Here is a 21,822-nt window from a genome sequence, read left to right as displayed (position 1 = left end):
ATAATTTGTAATATTTATTGAATATTTCAACATTTCACGATATTTAAACCTTAATTTGATCGGCTTATTATTGTCACCAAATACGTTTAAACTTTAATTATCTACCTTGAACATTCAAGCCAGCTGTGTTATTTTTGCTTGTTCACGCAGTTTCATATTTTATTTTGACCGCTCTGTACTCTGTGTTTGCGTTTAACGAAAACAAGTCCGGTGTCCGCGGAGAATTCTTCTTAATATAAGCGAATTGTGTGGTGGTGATGAGAAGTTACACTCTTACCTGACCGCGTTAATCCATGGCAGCTGCCAATGTGTAAATCCCTCGACACAATGTACGGTTCGGAATAAAGGTCCTCCTCCTCTCCATACGCATGTTATACGCTCTGACATCGTACAAACTTACACCGCGTTCCGTGTTATTTAGTTTTAAAGGAGTTGAATGGAGGGGGTGGTGGCCGACGAGGCTCGGGAAGTCACGAAGTTGTCCTCGGGCATTTTCAATTTCGAATAATACGATTTAAAAGTCTTAGACCTCAGTCGCCATTAGATATTTCTATTACGATATCCGATTTACGGCCATATAGTTATTTTAATTGGTCGGGCTGCGACTATAATAATAACATATATTATTGTTTAGAGCATATATTATGTACATTTTTAGGTTTGTCCTGACTTTGGAACGTTTACGTTTGAATTCCGAATAAAACCACAACAAAAACCACACGTTTGTGATAATGCTATGTGTTGTTTCGGGTTTCACGATAGATCGGAAACGATTTCGTATTATACCCATCGCCTGTATCAAAAATTAATAGTCGAGTACTGTAAAACCGCTCGATTTGTTGTTTGCATATACGTAGGTATTCACCGTCCATCGAATAACCAGTGCACTATTTCTTATATTCGAAAACAAATACCCTGTATTATTTGTATACGATACACATATTGTATAGTTATTATACTTAAGTAAAACATTAAAAACCGTTTGGTACGTTTGGTGCATTTAATATCGATAAATTAATTCTCGGAATATTCTTACATAATATTATTGTTATAGTCAGTATTTTTTTATGGATATACGTCGATAATACACAGTGTACCGTAATAAACAGATGGATCTGAAACAGGTGTTATTCATGATAGGTTAGAGTAGAGGGATAGTCATGTGTCCGTTGCATTAGTAGACCTATTTCACTCATTATCGTTTCTTGGTTCACATTAATAATAACATTTTTTTAAATCAGCAATCAGTTGTGACGTTGCACATGACATGTCTGCACGAGTGTTCCGAAACTTTAGAAAATGTTTTACCAGCGTGGGGATGACCATCATCGATGCTGTGTTCCATACATAAAGTGAATTTATTATAGAATCTTGTAAATACAATAAAAATTGAATATGATACATTTTTTGAGTTTTTTTTTGCTTTTAAAAATCCATTGGTTTTTATGGGGCACCATAAAATATGTATAACATAATTATACAGTATATGGTGATGCAGACAGATTGTCTATTTTTTCTTTGTTTATTTTAAAATCTGTTTATACAACAAGTTGTAACTTGTAATATTAAACGAGATGCGTGTACGTGGGTCATCTATATTATTATTTATTATATTATGGTCAGCGACATTACGTTGAAATTGTTAACATTCCCGCGTCTTGCTTTCCCAGACAACTGCAGGTTTCCGTCTCTTAATCTTTTCAAGCCCTGGTTCGTTGATAGCGGTGGGATCGCGATAATATTTCTGAACAAAACAGATGACACGTTTGGCGGTCTGGAAAATGAATGAAAGCAACATTAATGGCAAACTAGAGGCGCCTTAATTTATCGCTTTCCAAGTGTCGGCTGCCCTTTTTCGTCGTTCACAGAAAACAGACAAGACAAAACGATTAAAATTACGTCTGCCATCCGCCACATCGTGTGCGTTATTATGAAATTTGTAGGTTCTCGAAACTTGAGGGGTTTTGTTTTCGAGATATCGCTATAAATGACACAGTAATGACGATACCCGAGTACTATACGTATATTGTATATAGTATATAGTTTTAGAAAAAAATCGTTGCTAAAATGGGGCCTATAATAATCATTTTAATGCGGTGTTTATATTTTATTTTAATGTATGTTAAATTTAATATAAAAATCCTCTTGTATTTTCCCGTTAAAAATTTATATGTTACTAGTACAACGCTGTATAAAGATAGACAATAACATTTTATAGTTTTGTAGTATAACAGTAAAAGTTGGTAAAAATGTCTTTTCGTTGGTTGAATTAATACGAAAGTAATAATAAATTATTTTACAAGTTAATTTACACATTTTATAACACAGATAGTATAGGTATATTAATTATTATTATTATTCTGACTCGTGTCTTGAAAATTTTCAAAGTTCAATAGGTATACCTCTATTAAAATATTTTAGGTACAATTATTTACTTTCCATTTTGTTCTCGTTTCGCTTGTTGTTTATGTATTTTATAAGAATTATGAATAGCTTACACGATATTAATAAATATACGTATCTATACAATATTCATACAATATAACATATAGTTATAGCGATCACACTGATAACTGCACATTGAGACGTAACACATAATTAAAATAAGTGATTATATACTTTCTTTTTCAAAGTAAAATGTTTTTTTTTTTATTTGCATACAATCGAATTGTTTAAAAGTTAAATTTTCTTCGTGTACGAGTGAAAAACTTTAAAAATATTATTATCTCTGAAAATGAAGAATAATCAAGGGATTAATCAATCTTTTAGAATTGTGTACGTCGATGATTCATGCCTGTCCTCTATACTCTGATCGTGCACACGCCATATCATCGTCATCGTACAGGTTGCAAGTACAAATATATATCTACCATTGTGTTTTTAACGAACAATACTATTATTTTCGCTCGTATGATCTTCAAACACGTCTGCAATATCCTAGAATCATGTGTTTGCGACGTTTGCGTTCTAACGACGAAAGGGTAAACATAATAATATTTCAACAGTATTTGGTGAGCACGATCAAATTCTACGTACACACCGTGCGTTGTAGTTACTACACATAACATAGAACGTGCCCATGAAAGGCAAATGAGCTTATGTACTTACGCTTGCGTATATAGTATATAATGTCACACGATGCGAGAGCGGCTGAAAATAATACCTTTAAGGAATAGGTATATGGTTGATAAAATTTCGTGTTCGTTAAAATACACATATTATACCCGCAGGTACCCAATATTAAACTCGCGGTGATTTATTTAATTACGTCTGGTAATAATGTATTACGTAGTATAATATAATATTATGACATTGTATATTATAAAAACTCGTTTGATTCGAAAATAGGATTACTGTACGTGCGATTTACGCGTGCATCCATCTCGCTATAACAGCACGAGCGACGGCGGAGAGGTTAAAATACGCGTGTAATATTATTATGTTATGTTCGACGACGCGTGGAATACGAAAAAGCGGTATCAACCATAGCGGGAGCGCGACACCAGCTGTTTCGCCGCGGTACCGACAGGTACAATGTAATAATATATTATAGGATATACCGACTGTAATAGCCCTGGTATTAGGAGGTATACAACGCGTAAAAAGACAATTAAAACCATCTACAACGCAATTATTGTATGTAACGGTGGTTCGTTTTGTCGTCGATAATAAGCTGTAGTTGACCATTGCCATCGCGCGTGTAAGGCAACTTGGTTGTGGTCGGAGTAGCCGGATCGTAATTGCGATATAAGTTATCCGGGGAAGAATTTATATTCCTTATGAATAATTAATGTTACCGTAAATGGGGGTTTGAGCAAGATGTTTTTATCAATGCGAGAACACATTCGGGTATTACAATTCTAATAATATTATTTTAATTAATACTTTACTAAACGATTTAAAGACGGTTGTTATACGTATTAATGTTTCTTCGGTATCACACACGATGATGGCTAATGTTGAACTAATTGTCATGTGTTCAGTGTCGGATCTAATTCTCGGAAATCTGGGTTGCAACTACTAGTATTGGATGTCCTATTTTAATAAAAATTGATATTTATAAATCATATGATAATTATGACGTATTAAATATATATATATATATATGTATATAATAATTGATAAAAGTTAAGGTGAAAGAACATTTTCAACTAGATGTAAATGTTTCATATTATGCTCCTTTAAATTGATTAAAAAAAATTGTAAGTATAGGAATAATAAAACGGAGTTAATTTTTTTTTTAATATTATTTTTGATACGTTATCATTTTATAAACAACTTCAGTCTTGAGGGCCTGGTGCATTGCACCCCCAATAAATTTGGCATTTTAATAAGTATAATAATTTATGTGTATATTTTATGTTTTTTTTTATTATTTTATTGTGCTTATTTGAACGATATCTGATTTAGATGTAGGATGTAATCAATTTTACGGTTGGTACAGTGAGAATTGATTACGGTGGCCGAGATAAGAGTTATAATAGGAAGTCAATGATTCCTAGCGTTGTCTGATTGAATAATAAGGTATGCCACTGCACGGACGACGCGTTCCTGAAAGTACGTAAAAACATTAAAATATAAAAATGTTGTTTTATAAAAATATATCTCAACCAACAAATATCGGCATACCACGGATAACTATGTTAAAAATAAAGCGTGTTCGACGAAAATTATTTCAAAGCTTTGCGTGTGTTATCATTTGGCTTATTGTTTACAGCCTGTTATGATCATGCAAATGAGTGCATTACTATTCTGGACGGGTACGATGGTACCCGTGGGACCTATAAACAAATAGATGCCAAATAGTTTTTAAATTATTATTATTACTTATCGTACGTTCTACCAGTGCATTTTCATGTCAGATATTTGTGCGCACAGTTTTATTTTCGCATACGCCAGGATTTAATATTAAACTCGGTACAATGCCGCTGGGAAATAATTTACCAAGCACATTACGCCGTACTCGTGGAATATTGTTGCGGAGCATAATAATTAGTACGAATGCGTGCCATTAATTCGATTCACCGCGATAAAATATAAGAAACTATTCCGTTTGTTTTCGGTTGAAATGTACGCACCGAGTTCATTCGAAAAATTAGCATTAAAATCGATTGCGTGTCTTCAAATTACATAACGCGGTGTTAATGTCTGCCATTATTATGATGTTTATATTACACGATGTCGAATACTTTCCAAGAGGTTAGAACTTTACAACTCGTGTGCACATTAAAAACAATGCGATTTCGAGAAATATTTTATACGATGTAGGTATTCGAATAAAGTCGTTATTACAATTATTTTACTCTCCATTAGTTTTAAAGGTATATTATGATCTTTTAGCTAGGTACTTATATCATATTATTATACACAGTTATTTATCAAGCATGATCACTCTATTTTTCTTTCGACAATACTGCAGTTATTCAAAATCTGAGTTTTGGAATTTTCAAGTATACTTTAAATATTTTCAAATTTTAGATTTTTGTTATATTAATTGAATTTATAGAATTTCTTGTAGAAATATAAGCTTTATTTTTTTAAATGATGACATGTTTTTTTAATTGTAAATTATTTAGCTGATATTTTGTAATTTGTATTATAATATTAAGTATTATAAACACTAGATCCAATAATAAAATCAAACATTTAATATTTTTGTAAGATCATTTATAAGGAATTTTATCCTTAGAATAAATATTTTAGTTACCGAAAAACTGATTTTTTAAATTTTAAAATAGGTACATAATAGGTAAATAATTATAAAATATTATACATGAAACGATACTATAATTTACAGTAAAAAAGGGGGTTCTCATTTTATAAGTTTGTATCACCACCGGGTAGTACTTAAGTAGTATAAAAAATTTCAATAGTTTTAAAATGTGGTCTTTGTAGGTATATATTATATTTAAAAAATTCCCAGAATCAAAGTTTGAACAAGTTTATTATTAAATAGAAACAATTTAGAAGGTCATACTTCATGTATTTTTTCTTGACATGTATACACATCTTAAGCCACTGTATTTGTTTTAGTGATAATAATATTATATCTTCGGAGTTGGAATAATTAACAAAATGATTATCATATTATTAGAAATTACTATAGGTTTTATTTTTATACTTAATGAAATCTTTTATTTCGGTGACCCAAAATCCAAGCAGTCGTGGCCATAGAAATATTGTATATAAAAGTAACAAACTAAACAAAATATTTCAGTTGCACTTGATTATACACATATAAAACATAACACATGATTAAATCAACCGTCGAAATATTATAACTTATAATACGTATCGCAATACTAGTAGTTTTGTACGCCTTCTCGTATCAATCGTTCTTATATTATACACACTTTTCTTACGGTTGAACGACATACCCTGTTATGGGCAAACGCGATATTATTAAATATAGCCCACGCCAGCAATCCATACAGTTTTCAACTACATCATTACGTTGAAAGGGCCTAGTGCATAGTACAAGTGAACTGTAATAATAATTGTCATAAATCATACGCGATGAAGTCAAAGCGGAAGTACACGCGACCATGTATCACACGTTTTGACAGTGAAACAACTCTCGTGTCCTTGCCAAAATTAGTCCATGATAAGCGCAACTATAATACTACGAAACTATAATAATATAATACCTTTCGCTTCTCGAACGTTAAATGTGTTGAGAAGTTGGCTGTCTTAAACCGAATTAAAAAAAAAAAAAATTAGCGTATGGATAGGTATACAGTATTATATTATAATATTTATTTACTGTGATTTATTAAACATGCTCACCTCCCCCCCATTTTTATTTTAAAAATACATGTATTCAAATAATTTAAATCATAATTATTGTGATTTTTGAAATTTCTAAGTATAATATACTATATTTTCAATTATTAAGATTTAAGCAACTTGTTTTTCAAATAAAAAATTGACCTAGCATAAACATTTTAATAATCCAGAAACTACTCGTTGAAATCTTGATTTAGATTAAAATTTTTTAAATAATTATCTAGTTAATAATTCACTATAAAAAAGGCCCTGAATTTGAAAAACAGAAGTCTTCGTCGCTATAAGACGCTAAGTTAGGTTAGGTAAGGTTTTAATTATTTAAAAATATGGCCTCTAAATAAATACGTGACAATTTCAAAAATCAGAATTTGATTATTAAAGGGGGAAAGGGTGGGGAGTGAATATTATTTGTGAATCACTCTTTGTCTCACTAAATAATATAAATATCTTACTTATATATGAACCTACGTACCTATTTCATAATAAGACGATCATGCTATGCACCTATAATATTTGAAACGCGTGTTGATTCACGAAAGCTTCTCACGAAAAATAAATCACGAAATCGCAAGAAAACGAACAAATAACAGAATAATATTGTATCAGAACATTGTGTGGCTTTTTAATATTGCAGACTTTTTGGAGAAATATTATTATAATATCGCTGCCGAAATGTGTACCGAAATGATCGAGTGTAGAGCGCGTGTGCGGTATATTAACATGCGAAAGTATTATATCGGTTTCGGCGAGATTGCCTATTAAACTGCTGCTCGGCGACCCTTTTATCGTTTTTGATAAATCGATGAGGATCCCGTGGCAGTGTCTGTAGCGTATTGTGTACGCCGCAGACGAATGAATTCTCCTCGGTCGTTCTATATTAACTGGATAACACGCCTATTCGCGACGTAGTTTCCCTTCATACAAGTCGTATGAAAGTAGTTAACGTCTTAAGTGCACAGTGGCTGTGGAAAGGCGAAGAGTTATCTATATAGTATTATTATATACGTAGGTATATAGACATAAACTGCAACGGCGCACTGACCAAGACGAGGCTTTGTTTGATTGATGGTTTTCGCGTCTCATGAATTATGCATGTCTGCGTATGTGTGTGTTGATGTGTGTGGGGTCTATTTTCCGGGCGTAAAAATGTGAGTGGTATAATTTCCTTTTCACTCCTCTCCCCTCGATACCACCCGCGACGATTTTCTTTTTGTTTTTCCCGGGAACACTTGGACGCATTCTGCCGTGTTGTTATTTTGTTTTATATATTATGTGTAAGTATATACCTATATAAGCATTCAAAAACGGTAAATATCTTAAGTGTATATAAAATATTGAAAGCGCGCGTGTGTGTGTTATGTATATGTGCACGAGACTGGAATAAAAGAGAGTAGGCGTGCGAGAGAAGAAAATAGGATGAAATAGAATGGAAAGGAATGAAAATTGTTTTCATTTTCATTTTCGGCTCATTATTATTCGTATAAATATCGATTAGATGCTCAGAAACGATGGGAAAATCTGCACAGTGCACCTTTATGAAACAAATTTGTGATGTCTTTCAAAAACATAGCGTATAATAATATTATATTGAAATCAAAAGTTATTATTCATGTTTTAACCAAAAATGTTTTATTTATTTTTGAAATATTTTAATCTATAAAGAAATAACTTTATACTATATTAAATAGTACTAACGTTGAGAAAATTACACATTAGTTAACATACATAATAATATCATGTTGAAAATCGAAATAAGTTTTTTGTTAGAATATATAGGGTGTTTCATAAAGTGCGCAATTTTTGAAATGTGTGGGATTTATTTGTTTGAAGATTTTTAACCCTATCTTAATTATTTTTGTCACCTATTATCACTCTCATTAGAAGGTATTTCGTTTTTATTAAACTTAATTGTCATGGTGCAATTTAGTAACCATCAGCGTATTTATTGCATTTTCAAAAATTGCGCACTTTATGAAACACCCCAAACATCGTAGGTTAGGTTAGTACATCGATAAAATGTATAAAATGTACTAAACCTCATATGTCATAAGATAAACATTTCTTAATATTTTAGATTTTGATTGAAATAAATTAAATTTTTCAATTTAATAATCTTCTAAACTATTACATCATAACTTTATTATAAATAGTAATAAAACGGTTATAATATATAAAAAATAAATCTATCTTTAAGTAAATATTAAATAGTATATATTTTTGAAAAATGGTATTAAGTAAATGTCGTTGTTTTAGCATGGTACAATTTAAAAATAAAGTAGATAATTACTTAGGTAATTAAAATGTTAGAACAACTCGTGATTCATTATAATAATATAGAGTAGTATTAATTATCATTAGTCGGATACTTATGTTTGAACTCTAAAAATGTTGTGAAAATGAACAAAAATGAATAACACTTACTCGGAGGATCTTTATTCGAGAACTATAGTTCGCACTCGAAAGTTTTATTACCGAGATCATATCGTATTTTTATGACCGTCTAGCTCATTTTTTTATACTACACACCATTAAGAGAAACTACCCGATGAACAGTTTTATGTGAGCCACACCGGTGATTTTATGTTGCTCAAAAATCACCAACCTTATATAGGTATTACTTTGAAATTTTATTTTTACTTTAGTAAGACGTATAATATTATATGATTTTTTCATGTAAAATAAATAACTCAAGCTTATACATTACAAATGTAAAATATAAAGTGCATTAGTTGTAAAAAATGTACCTATTATTTAAAATATTGTGTAATTGTTACTATCATAGCTTGAAGTTTATAGTTTTACTTATCCAAATTTAGGTTAGTTGTAATCATTATAATATAATATTATAGTTGAATAATTTTATCTAAATATTGGTAACTTATAAAGTTACGAATTTCATTATTTGATGATGATTATTAAATAAATATTATTACAATAATCTTACTACAGATATTGGCTGCAGTTTAAACTTAAAACAAATCAGACTTTATGATACCTAATTGTAGACACTTGAGTGCTTTATTGCGTCTATTATAACATGATTGACATACAAAATAATTTCTTGGTAAAACATCCAATAAATAATAAATTAGTAATAAACCATACAAAACACAATGTCTCGAGTTTACATTTATAATATATTTCACATTTAGTGTATTTATGCAAATTATTTCTGTTGAATAAATTTAAATAAACATTTTCTTGTCTGGTTTGTTTTATATTAATAATTATTGTTTCAGTTGAGCACAAATATTGTTCTGTGTTAAGTTAGATAATTATTTTTTCATTTAAAATGCCTTTGAATATTATTATTATTATATTATATATTTGTGAATTATAGAAATTAGATTGTATTAGAATAACCATAATAATTATAATTGTATTCTTTTTAAACTTTATTTCTTATATTGCCATATTATTATACATGTTCTACTTAGGAAATTGTTATTTTACGTGATAGACATTCCACTTATATAATAGAGTGTTTTAGATTAAATTATTGATAGCAAAAGTAATTTATTTAATATTTTAATTTTTCAGGGTTCGAGTTTGGGTCAAGAAGTTTTTGATGTGGTTGTGAGGCATTTAAGCCTTCTCGAAACAGCTTACTTTGGCCTTCGTTACTTAGATTCACAAAATCAAACTGTAAGTTAAATTACAATTTGTAAAATAATATTTACTTATCACTAAGTATATTATAATTTATATTATTTATTTTATTAATATTGTTTATTTAAATGATCTTTGATTTAATTATTAGGCTACACATTGGATAATTCAAATTTGTATGAGTAATAATAGTAATATATAACTATATACAGATTTGAGGCGCGTCGCGAGTGAAATAAATTAATAGTCTTTTATATTGTGAATAAAACCAGTAAATCAGAGAATGCGTTTATTTTTATTACCTATAAATAGGCAATATAAAGTAGTTTTTATAATTAAATATTTAAAATGAAATACACAATTTAGGAAATGTTTGCTATAGGTAAACAGTGTTCATAAATAATACATAGTAATATCACTCATATCCGTATAGGATTATACAAAAAAGTTGTAATACTATATCTTTATTCGAATAAATTTAAACACCTATTCACGTCCATCTTGTACGTTCTTAAAACTGCATTTTTCTGCAATTATTGAATTTAGAAAATTATACAATTCATACGTTCATAGGTAATTTACATAAATGATTATATTATAATACGGAGCTTCTTGTTGTTTGGGGGGGGGGATGAACATTCACTGACAAAACTTTGGCGTAAGTTTAATAAATTCTTATGGGTGTTAAATTGATTAAATAATAAAATGTCGAGACTATTGTCGTTTGAGCCTTCTGGGAGGATTTCTGAAGATAGAGATAGATAGTAGGGTTTGAAAATGGGAATTGTTAAGACAGTGAAGGTGGATAATTTATGTGCAGTAGTGAAGTTTAGCTATTTTGTAACCTTACAAATATAAAGATATATGCGAAGTTAAGATGTGTGTTTAGACCTAGTTTATAGATCAGGCTGATAGAAATTTATTGAAAAGTCTTTATCTTCATGTTATGTTCCTCATTTTCAGTTTATATCTCACCTGTAAAAATAAAAATTTCAAAATATTCAGCTTTGAGTTAATTTAAACTTGAACTAGATCAGATCTTGATGTTTGATTATTGCTATAGTGGCCATGTTCATAAACACATCCACGTTATAGAGGATTGAGGATATGATTTGAGCATAATTTTATTTATGACTATTAGGAATAATAAGTCTGGAAATTTTGGATTGAAATTCATGTATTCTTTTTTGTGTATTTGTTTTTTTTTTGGATTTCGAAAGTTGAATATTATTTTTAAATATTTTCCTTCTCTATAATTTAAACCCGAGAAAATGACCTTTTGTTTCGATTCATAGTAATATACCATAATGATATACCTATATCTGTGAATTCATGTTTAGCGCTCCGCAGTTAATAATGTTATACGTCGTGCAACTTTTGTCGTATTATTTGTAATAATATAATAGTATTAGTGAAACTGTCTTATTATGTTCAATTATCATGATATTAACACAACGGTAGTGTTGTTAATTATTATGTACATTATATGCCTATATATATATATTATTATATACGTGTGTACTCGCATCTATGAACCCATACACGGCCGATAATAATTTATATTTTGTATACTTTTGTTTCAGCACTGGTTGGATCTTTCCAAGAAAATGAACAAACAGATGAAGGGTACGTATACACACATTTACACCGCGCACGATTTTGTGTTAAATCCATTTTGACCGAAAGTTCATGGGTAACCCTGCAACCTCGGTTTCGGTTAGCCTTCCCGTCTTCCACGTGGCACTAACTTTTATTTACGTCCACAGGAGGGGGGCATACATACCGCATTAAATTGGATATTTATGCATATATTATATACATACATATTGTGTACACGTGCGACGCTCCTATGGTAAGAGGAGTGGGGCTCGGAGGCTTATTAATGGGGTTAGTCGCGTGGTGCATATGCGTTAAAACCGTAATAATTGTATAGTTGCATATAATAAGCCTGGGTTATAACCCTTGTCAACAGCGCATATGTGTTCGGTCCATTTTTTTCATCCCACTGAACGTGTATATGGATACATATTATATTATACATTTCATAATCAAAACTGTTATAGACACGTAGTTTTGTATATCCCAGAAACTGAACCGGTGGGAATACCTTACAGATATTGAGTGATTACTGATTAGCTGTGAGTATGCTGAAAAATCATTTTTTTTTACAAATACATAGATTTTTTTTTTACCATTCGAGGAGTGTCGTGTTAATGTGTTATGCAGTACAAACTTTCTATTTTTTACAGTAAAACATTGGATAGATGGATCTTTTTAATATACATCTAACTTGAAATTTGAACGAGTAGTTTTTGAGTTATTAAACTAAATGTACTATAAGGATAATAGTCCTTAATAATATTTTTTACATTAAATACATTTAATAATATTTAGTTTGATAGGTACTATATTATATAAGTACTTGGACATTTTTTATAAACTAGTAAATTGATATTAATTTTTATAGTTTTCAAATCAATGTAACTTCTGAATATTCTAAACCTATTTAAGAGACTCATGACCTTAGTACTTAAAGTTTGTTAAATTAGAAACATTTAGGTTCGAATTTTAGTTTAAGAATATCAACATTTTCAACAAAAATTATCTTCCGAATAATTTATGTACTTTTGCTTAAAAATTCCAAAAATTCTTATATAAATATTAATAAATAGAATTCTTGGTGAATCGCCATGTATAATTTATGCCACTATATTTAATGTTATGATGATGATCGTCGATGTCCTTAAAATCTATAACATTACGCTAGACTACTCCTTGTACACCCCCCGTTAATACTATAGCAATAATAATAATAATAATAATAATAGTAATATCGTAACTGCTGTGCATGTTATTACCTACTGGGTATACACACATTCATATACGTCACCACTCTCTCGACCCGGGGGTTTTAATGGTAGTAAAAACATTTCGATTAAAATCGCCAACGCTTGTGATTTACGACCCATAACGCGCGTATTGGTTGTGGCTATTTCCTCCTCGTACTCGACCTATATTATAATAAAATATGTACCGGAATTATTTCGAAACGCGCAATAATCCGACACAACGACATAATAATTCTTCATAGAAAAATCGATATATTTATCTTTTTCAAAAACGACAAAATTGATTGTTGTACACCGAGAGTCAAAACAAACATGTAGATACTCGTTTAAATGAGTTTAAATGAGTTTAATTAACAATAAGACACTCGTAACCATTCATCAAATTTACAACCAATACTCCAAAGATAATATTTATACTTATTTAATGAATAAAACTATACATATTTAGATATGACATGACTTGCATATCGTACTTAATCAATCAATCAAAAAATTGTATTCATTTACGAAAAATAATATGATTTGTAATAAACTATAACTGATAATTACGAGAATTCAGTTTGATATTATTTGTTTTATTGTTTAACAATAATTTAACAATCGATTTCTTACGGTTACGACATATGTGTACACTGCTCGACGTTAAATAATCTATTTCTTTTAATCTCATTTTATAAGCTCACGATTTCTAACAGATTTAAACCTTAAAAATAATTAATAATTAATGAAGAAAAAGCTAAGATATTTTTAGAGTGGTTGTCTTTAATCGAAAATAGCGTACGTGAACAACCAAGACAAAAATGAAGCGCTAGTGAGAGAAAGAAAGAGAAAAGATCAATATTTTTTTTAATAACAAGTAACTACCGGTTGGAAACCAATTTGGGTGTCCATTACTTTTGCTTGTGCTATAAGTAGTTGTAAAACGTGCTTGTAATTAATTTTATGACATTAATTACGCCGGATATTTCCGCTTGTGCGGGTGGGTGTAGATAGTAGAAATCCGTCGGAGAGTTGCCGCCCAGGTAAATATCGCATTTCGTTTTATTGGCAATATAAAAACAGAGCGACGTCTTTATGATCGTAAAGAAAAAAATAAGTAAAATAAATCACGGACGCTTTTTAAGATCAATTTTGTGGGCAAACGTTTCTTTTATTAAAGAATTCTTGGAAGGATATTTATATTTTTTTTATATTTAGTTTTTAGTGATTCACCAACTAATAGCTACACTCAGTCCTAACATGATACATTTAGTATTATTAGGTACATTCTGAAAGTTAATTCTAATGGGAAAGTCAACAATGTTGGTACAAAGTTTGATGCACCACGTTAACTAATTGGTCCACCTACCCCCCATACTTTCGGCGTCATCGTCGTACGGTGGTGTTTTGTATACACACCTATATCCGTATACCCTTCATGATATTATGCCTTATGCGTGTCGTACTGTTTTGTGTGGCTCACAAACACAACATATAGGTACTCAAACTTAAACATATTGTATAATTAATCTTACTGGTTTCTTCAGTTTTCTACACAGAAACCTTATTATATAATAATATTGTTTTGTCTTGAAAACAAACCAAATTACAAAAACAAATAAATAATATTTTATGTATAATAAACTAATAAAGTTTTTTTATGAATTTTTATTTTGGAATTTCAGGTAATGAAAATTTCACGTTTTACTTCGGCGTGAAATTTTATGCCGCTGATCCATGTAAGCTGGTAGAAGAAATCACCAGGTAAGATAATAATATATGACATTACCTACTTATGAATATAATTATAATGGATATAATGGTATTGGGTGTTCATCTGAATATTGAATATAATTTAATTTTGATTTGGATTTTGTAAACAAGTCATAACTGGAAATACTGTAGGTACTGATATTATGTATTGCTCATCGATGAATTAGATCTTGTATAAAAATACCAATCTATTGCGCCTACGCAGCGCAGTAATTAGCTGTCTTGAAACCAAATGGTCCATCGACTTTATAGTTTTATGGCAGATTTTTTTTTATGTTATATCATGTTGTATATTTAATAAGTAATTTTGAGAAATGGAGAAAACCTTGGGTGCACAGTGTCATCATTTAATGATAACAGATTCAATAATTATTATTCGAATTCTGATTTTCGGAATGTATTTTAGCATACTTAAAGATAATATTTTCATACATTACTATTTTATATACCGTTTAATAAGTTCTATTATGAAAAAATGTATTTTTATTTTTTAAGAAAAGCGCCCTTTGTAATGTAAATGTTAAGTAGCTAATGATTTCTTTTTGATAAAATTGAGTTTTAAAACTTAATATTTCTAGAATAATAATCCTTAATAATGATTGTGTATCAAAAATAAAATATTACTATAATATTTGATCTATTACTCTTAGAAATTTTTAAAAATCATAAAAGTCTAATATATAAACATTAATTATTATAATTTTTAAGACACATTTTAACCAATTAACATACCTAAACTAATATCCTCAGTACATAAAGATCTAATAATTTAGAAATTATTCGTTTAAATGTTGGTTTATAGACACTATGATTTTTAAAACAATTATCTGTTATGAATATTACTATTTACAGTAAAAAAATTTCCAAAACTTTAACCCTCTCCTCCGAAAATTAATCTTGAATACGTGCTTGAAAATGTTCAGCCTTCGAGAACACTTATTTAAAATATATTCGAAACTCAGAATTTGAACAAATCAATGGGCCGGCTGAGCATATATGAATCATTCTGTATAACTTGTATCTACTTACAAACGATTTGTTATCAATGTTAAACCACTGTAAGTTGTTTTAAAAAAAAATCGTCGTAAGACATCATAATGGATGATTTATAGAAAAATAATAATAAAATATAGTATGCTTTTTGTAATATTACCATGTGTTAAACGTCTATCGAGCGATCACGTATCGACAGATTGAAGTACGTGTACTCATAATTATTAGATCTGGTGATTTACGAGGGTCTTAATATTGTGTATGTGTTTACTATCAATTGCCTTGCGGCCGGTTTATCGGCGTAGCAGTGGATAATGTAGTTGGTTTGACTGTCGCGTGGGCGGCAGCTGTAGCCGTTTAAAGCTGTTGTGCCGTTTATGCAAATAATATATTATAATTTATAATATTACATTTTGCGATATATATAGGTACGATCGGGGTTTTTTTTTTTAAAGCCATAAACACGAAATAGAAAAATAGGATAGAAAACATGTAATCTTCTCTGACTCTCTCTCCTCAACACAAACACCACAGATCTTAGATCGATTAGATGACCAAAACAAATAATATTTGTTATTGATATTATGTGAATTTTTGGCACATAAATTATAACATAATATTATGGAAACGATACGAGGAAACGGACATTTCAAGCCCCTCGAGGTTCTTTTGTTCAAAAGATTTTTATCGTTCCTATTATTAAAAAACCACATGTCTCAATCGATTTTTACTCTCAGTGAGTGTATATCATTATACTTCTATATTGTAATCAAGACGGCAGCAGTTTTATTTTACTTCGGGTGCATTTATTTATAGTATTTTAACTATATTATTGTATTTTTATTATGCAATTTTTTTCTCCATGTTTATTCAAATATGATTCTAATAGGGTAATTAATTCGAAATATTTGTATATAAACATATATAATATATATTATATGCACTACAAATTCTATAAAAAAAACTCGTCGTTTAAAATGTAACCTTTATTTATTTTATTTAAAAATAATTATAATAAAAAAAATATAAAAATAGTAGATACCTGCTTTTATGCAGAATGTGTTGTTTTCAGATTACATTATAACTAGACTGATGATTTTTTTTCCACTTCGGCTTATATTTTATTTTAAAATATTATTGTATTTTTTTTCTACTCTTTTTTTGGTTTATTATTCGTTTATACAATCTACTTATGTTTTTAATATATGTAGTATCGTTTATTTATTATTTTATAAGATGATTTAATTTGTCACTCTTTTATTTTTTAAGCAGGGCTTTTCCTCTATAGAAAATAATACAAATTTGATTTATTTGTTTTTTTTTCATTCTATACTTGAATAGAATTTCAAAACTCAATGAAAAGTTTACATATTACTTTAGATCAAATAAATAAAGTTATTGTGTAAGTATATTGTTAAGTCCATAACTACAAAAAATATTGTTAATAAAAATATAAACAAACAAAAATCTAAACTTTATAGTATTAAAAGCAAGAATTGATTTTTATCAAATTGTCTGATAGAAAATTTGTTAAATTATAGGTTATAGCATTAAAAGAAGAATTTCTTGGATTTTAACACAATATTTTAATTTCAAATCTTTTATAAACCAAAATATTACAAACAAATAACAACTATATGGTTTTTTTTTATATTGATTTATAAGTTTTCTTGTAATAATATTTGATATATTTTATTTTTATACACAAAAATAAGGTTATTATGATGCCATTTGGTTTATCGTCATTAAAACATGACTTATAGTCGTAGCACTTAGGTTTACCCATACTCGAGTAAGTAATATTATGCTCCACCGAATTGAAAATCTCAGTCCGACATATTCCACAAAAATTCGATGTTCTTGCGATGCCATTTAGTTAAAATAGATTGTTTATATTTTATGTCTATGCATGTATTACAATATTTACTTGCGATCAATCAACTTGCTTATCCTATTATCATCTTGCATTCCTATACCAACTGATTTTATATAGCTGCAGTAAAAACTCATTTATCACATATCTATCGGCGCGAAGTTAACACTTTTTGGCGCCAAGTTACTCATCTCATATAAGTCACAATGAATGACACTATCATTTTTTCTATTTTTTTTTCTTTGAAAGTTTTAGGTATAATATATATCTTGTATAATATTGGTATCCACTATCGTCCATAGCAGTAAGACGCATTGTATCAACTTATCGAGGGAAAACTTACTTGCTCTCGATTCGCAAACGGTAATGAAGATTACATTTGTGCCCATATATTATATATATATATATATATAGTCTGTTGGTTGCTTATTGTGTATAAGTTTGAATTGTTATTAATTGAAATCGTCGTTCATAATATATATATATATATATATATTGCTACGGTCGTTGGTAACTTCCTGTATTGGATACCAGTCTAGTATAAATGTATCATATATTTTTGTGATTGGTGTAGTTAAGTAGTTTAATCAGTTGGTTTCGAATTTATTTTGAGTTCTTGATCTATCATCGTATAATATTTTTACAATAAATATTAAAGATTTAATAAAATATCTTTTATGGTGTATGTTAATTTTACTAGTCAACAACTACCGATTAAAATATTCTGTAGATATTTTATTAACTATTCGCATACAATTATATTATATTTATTGGAGGGCACTGCGGGTTTTAGATTTTTGTTTTTCACACTAGTGTTTAAAATAATTGGTTTTGGAATGATTTGTTAGTAATTAGTATATAAAAATTAATCGGTTGTATGCAAAGTGTATATTTCTGAATTATATGAGCAAAATGCAAAAAAAAAATGTTTTTTTTTATCATATTAGTATGTTTATAGTTTAATGTTCTGAAAATATTACAAAAAAATTGGCAATGATTTACATATTCTTCACACTGTTAGCGCTTCTTTTAAGTGTTTATTTTAATCGTTTCGTATTTCATCTAAATTTACGAATATTTTACCCGCAGAGCACATAAGTTTATGAAATATTAGTCAAATGCTGCCATATCATAAAATTATTAGACCTTTGTAGGCGAACAAACTTCTCTCCGACGACGGTCATTTATTATATAAACAGTCTCATATACGAATCGTTAAGCACTAGGTCCAACCCCACAAAATGCTGTACTTTATATTTACAGTTATTTATTATAGTTTACAAAGTCTTAGAATAATATATATGTCACATGTTTGATTATATATTGCTCTAGTGCGACGAAATTGTATGGTATTTTTATTTCTCGTGAATACATATTAACGATTATTAAAATTTTAAAATAGACTATTTTTTAAACACATTAAATGATCCACAGTAAATACTTATGAAACATATTTTTGAAATTTTACAATCAATTATATTTGATTTCTTCTACATATATTTATGCATTTTCACGCGTTCTTTTCAAAGACATTATTTTCGAGTGGAAAAACAAAAACCAAACACGTACTATCTACACAACTGATAAGTCGTACTGTTTTACTTTTACTGTAGAGAGTAGGATCTCCACTGTAGGGTAGGTATGTTATAGTTCTTTCGACGATGTATTGAAGTCACATATATCATATAAATGGCGATTTGAAATTAGCCGCATCTGATGCCGTGTACATTGCTACTGCGTTTACGAGGGTCCAAATAGAGTGAGGAGAAAGAGGGAAAATAATAGAAGAGCTTTTGTGCTTGGCTCATTAAACTTGGTCTGGACGGTATTCTGTCGTTTCTTTTTTATTTCATTATTATTTTTCTCAGTTCGTTTAACACAAATCACGCGCACCTTATGTGGTTGGTTGGTGGGTGAATCCATTACAACACGTAGGTACCTATATATAAATGTACCTACATTGCAATCTGGCACTGCCGTCAAAAAAGCCTATATCCGCGTGAGGAATAGATACGTGAAAAATAAATCTTCAGGTTTTCGATTTCCTACGAGACGCCAAACAAAAATAAAAATATACTCGTACCTATGACATGTGCGTATGTGTAGAATATGATGTATATTATATTATACCCTTTTCGGTACTATAATGCAATATATATGTACCTATATAATATAATACTTACTGATACGAAAATAAATGTTTCATATAAAAAATTGACATTTGTTTGTGTCAGTTGGTAATTTTTAGATTTATAGCGTATAACGTGTCGTTCAATATAGGACAAATAATATTTAAACGATTTATTATTATTTTTTTACGGCTATCATATTGTACTCGATATAATATTTATAAGTTTTGAAAAATCGATATTTTGGAAAATAGTAAAATTTTAATTTTCTCAATGGGGTTTATCGTAAGATGTATGTTTAATATTTTATAATAACAATAATAATAATTAATGATTAATGTGGTTATATGTATTATTTATATCAATCAACTATTTTTGAATTAGCATCATTGAAAATAGGCATAAATTGTCCCTTTTAGTTAGATCCTACAATTTTAATATAATATTTGCAATAAAACATTTTCATAATTTACTATTAATCGTGACTAATAATTATAAATAAATTAATAAATTAAATAAATGTATTTAATAAATATTTTAAAGTATGTTAAGTACGGTACTATTGCGAACAGATAAATCTTTAATATTATTCCCAAAATATTTTAATGTTCTTTCGTTAGCAATTTTATAGTTTATTTTTTTCAAATAGCATTATATGTATGCTACGCTAAAATTGTAGACATGTTTGAACACGTGACGTGAATAATTATCGTTTAAATTTAAGTTTAAGACAAACAACTTAAGGTTAAGGTGGCTGTTAATTAGGATACATTATATTATTAAAATATATATTTTGTTAGATATTAATTTATTTATAAGCAAATAAAAAGAACTATCGTCAAATATAGATCTTGTGAATTAAAATTTAAAAGCTTTAAAACAGAGTTATAATAATATTATGTTTTTTATATGTTATATTATAAGAAACATAAATATACTTAACGTATTTTCATTTTAATATTACATTTTTGTCTTAATAATAAAGTATATACAAACAATCAGATCGGATGTTTATTTCGACCGGATTAGCATGTTTAACGTTTATTAGACTCCCACTTCTGTTTTCAAATAAGAGTACTATAGATTAAGTGCCTTATCCATTGTAATCTGTAGCTACAGTCACACACTCTCTGAGACGATAATAATATACTTACAATATAAACGTCAAGTTGTAGAGCGCCATTAAAATAATATTATTTACGTTAAGTCTATTCCGGTTGTACACACATATACGATATACCTACTTAAACGTTTACATTGTTTATATTTTGTCGTAGGTGTGACTCGAGTGGTTACACATGCGACCGACATGGCGACATGCTCTCACATGCCCTTATTGACTCGGGTCCTAAATCGCGAACACACTTAAACCGTGGTAGATTATATAGAGAGTTAGAAAAATATTACTATATAACATAACATTATACGACAAGTATGCGTCATGCGTAGGAATACATAAATCGGATAAAATGGTTTTCTAAACGAAACAATGATAGTGTTTTAACGAAAAATACTCGAATTGTGCGTGCATATTAAATATTATAATAATACACGAGCGAGTAAAAAGTATATGTAGTTTATCTCCGTATGTATATCATAATATCTCACTCATAATCACGGTGGTGACGATAATATGCATGAAGCCTGCGTGATCAACTTTTTTTCTTTTAACATTTTTAATTGTGATCACGACGAAAAGTGATAAACCAAAAGAAATATAATTTTTTACGGCGCCAATAATGTTTTTTTACCGTAACCTCCATATGTATATGGTGTGCACAATACGCTATAATAATATTTTAAAATGGCGTATCGAATTTCTAATCGTCTA

At 29.1% G+C, this 21,822-nt stretch overlaps 1 protein-coding gene across 2 annotated transcripts in view; it reads left to right on the top strand.

Annotated features, from left to right (window-relative positions):
• Positions 1–21,822, top strand: part of LOC113559191 (band 4.1-like protein 4) — a 143,471-nt gene that overhangs the window by 53,523 nt on the left and 68,126 nt on the right. For both annotated transcript variants that reach the window (XM_026964818.1, XM_026964816.1), the window contains exons 3-5: positions 10,327–10,431; positions 11,979–12,021; positions 14,909–14,987. In XM_026964818.1, the coding sequence (XP_026820619.1) occupies positions 10,327–10,431; positions 11,979–12,021; positions 14,909–14,987 (227 nt within the window). The remainder of the gene's footprint in view (positions 1–10,326; positions 10,432–11,978; positions 12,022–14,908; positions 14,988–21,822) is intronic.

Source organism: Rhopalosiphum maidis, chromosome 1 (assembly GCF_003676215.2).
Source record: "Rhopalosiphum maidis isolate BTI-1 chromosome 1, ASM367621v3, whole genome shotgun sequence".
Lineage (NCBI taxonomy): Eukaryota > Metazoa > Arthropoda > Insecta > Hemiptera > Aphididae > Rhopalosiphum > Rhopalosiphum maidis.
This window is presented reverse-complemented; position numbering and strand designations above follow the sequence as displayed.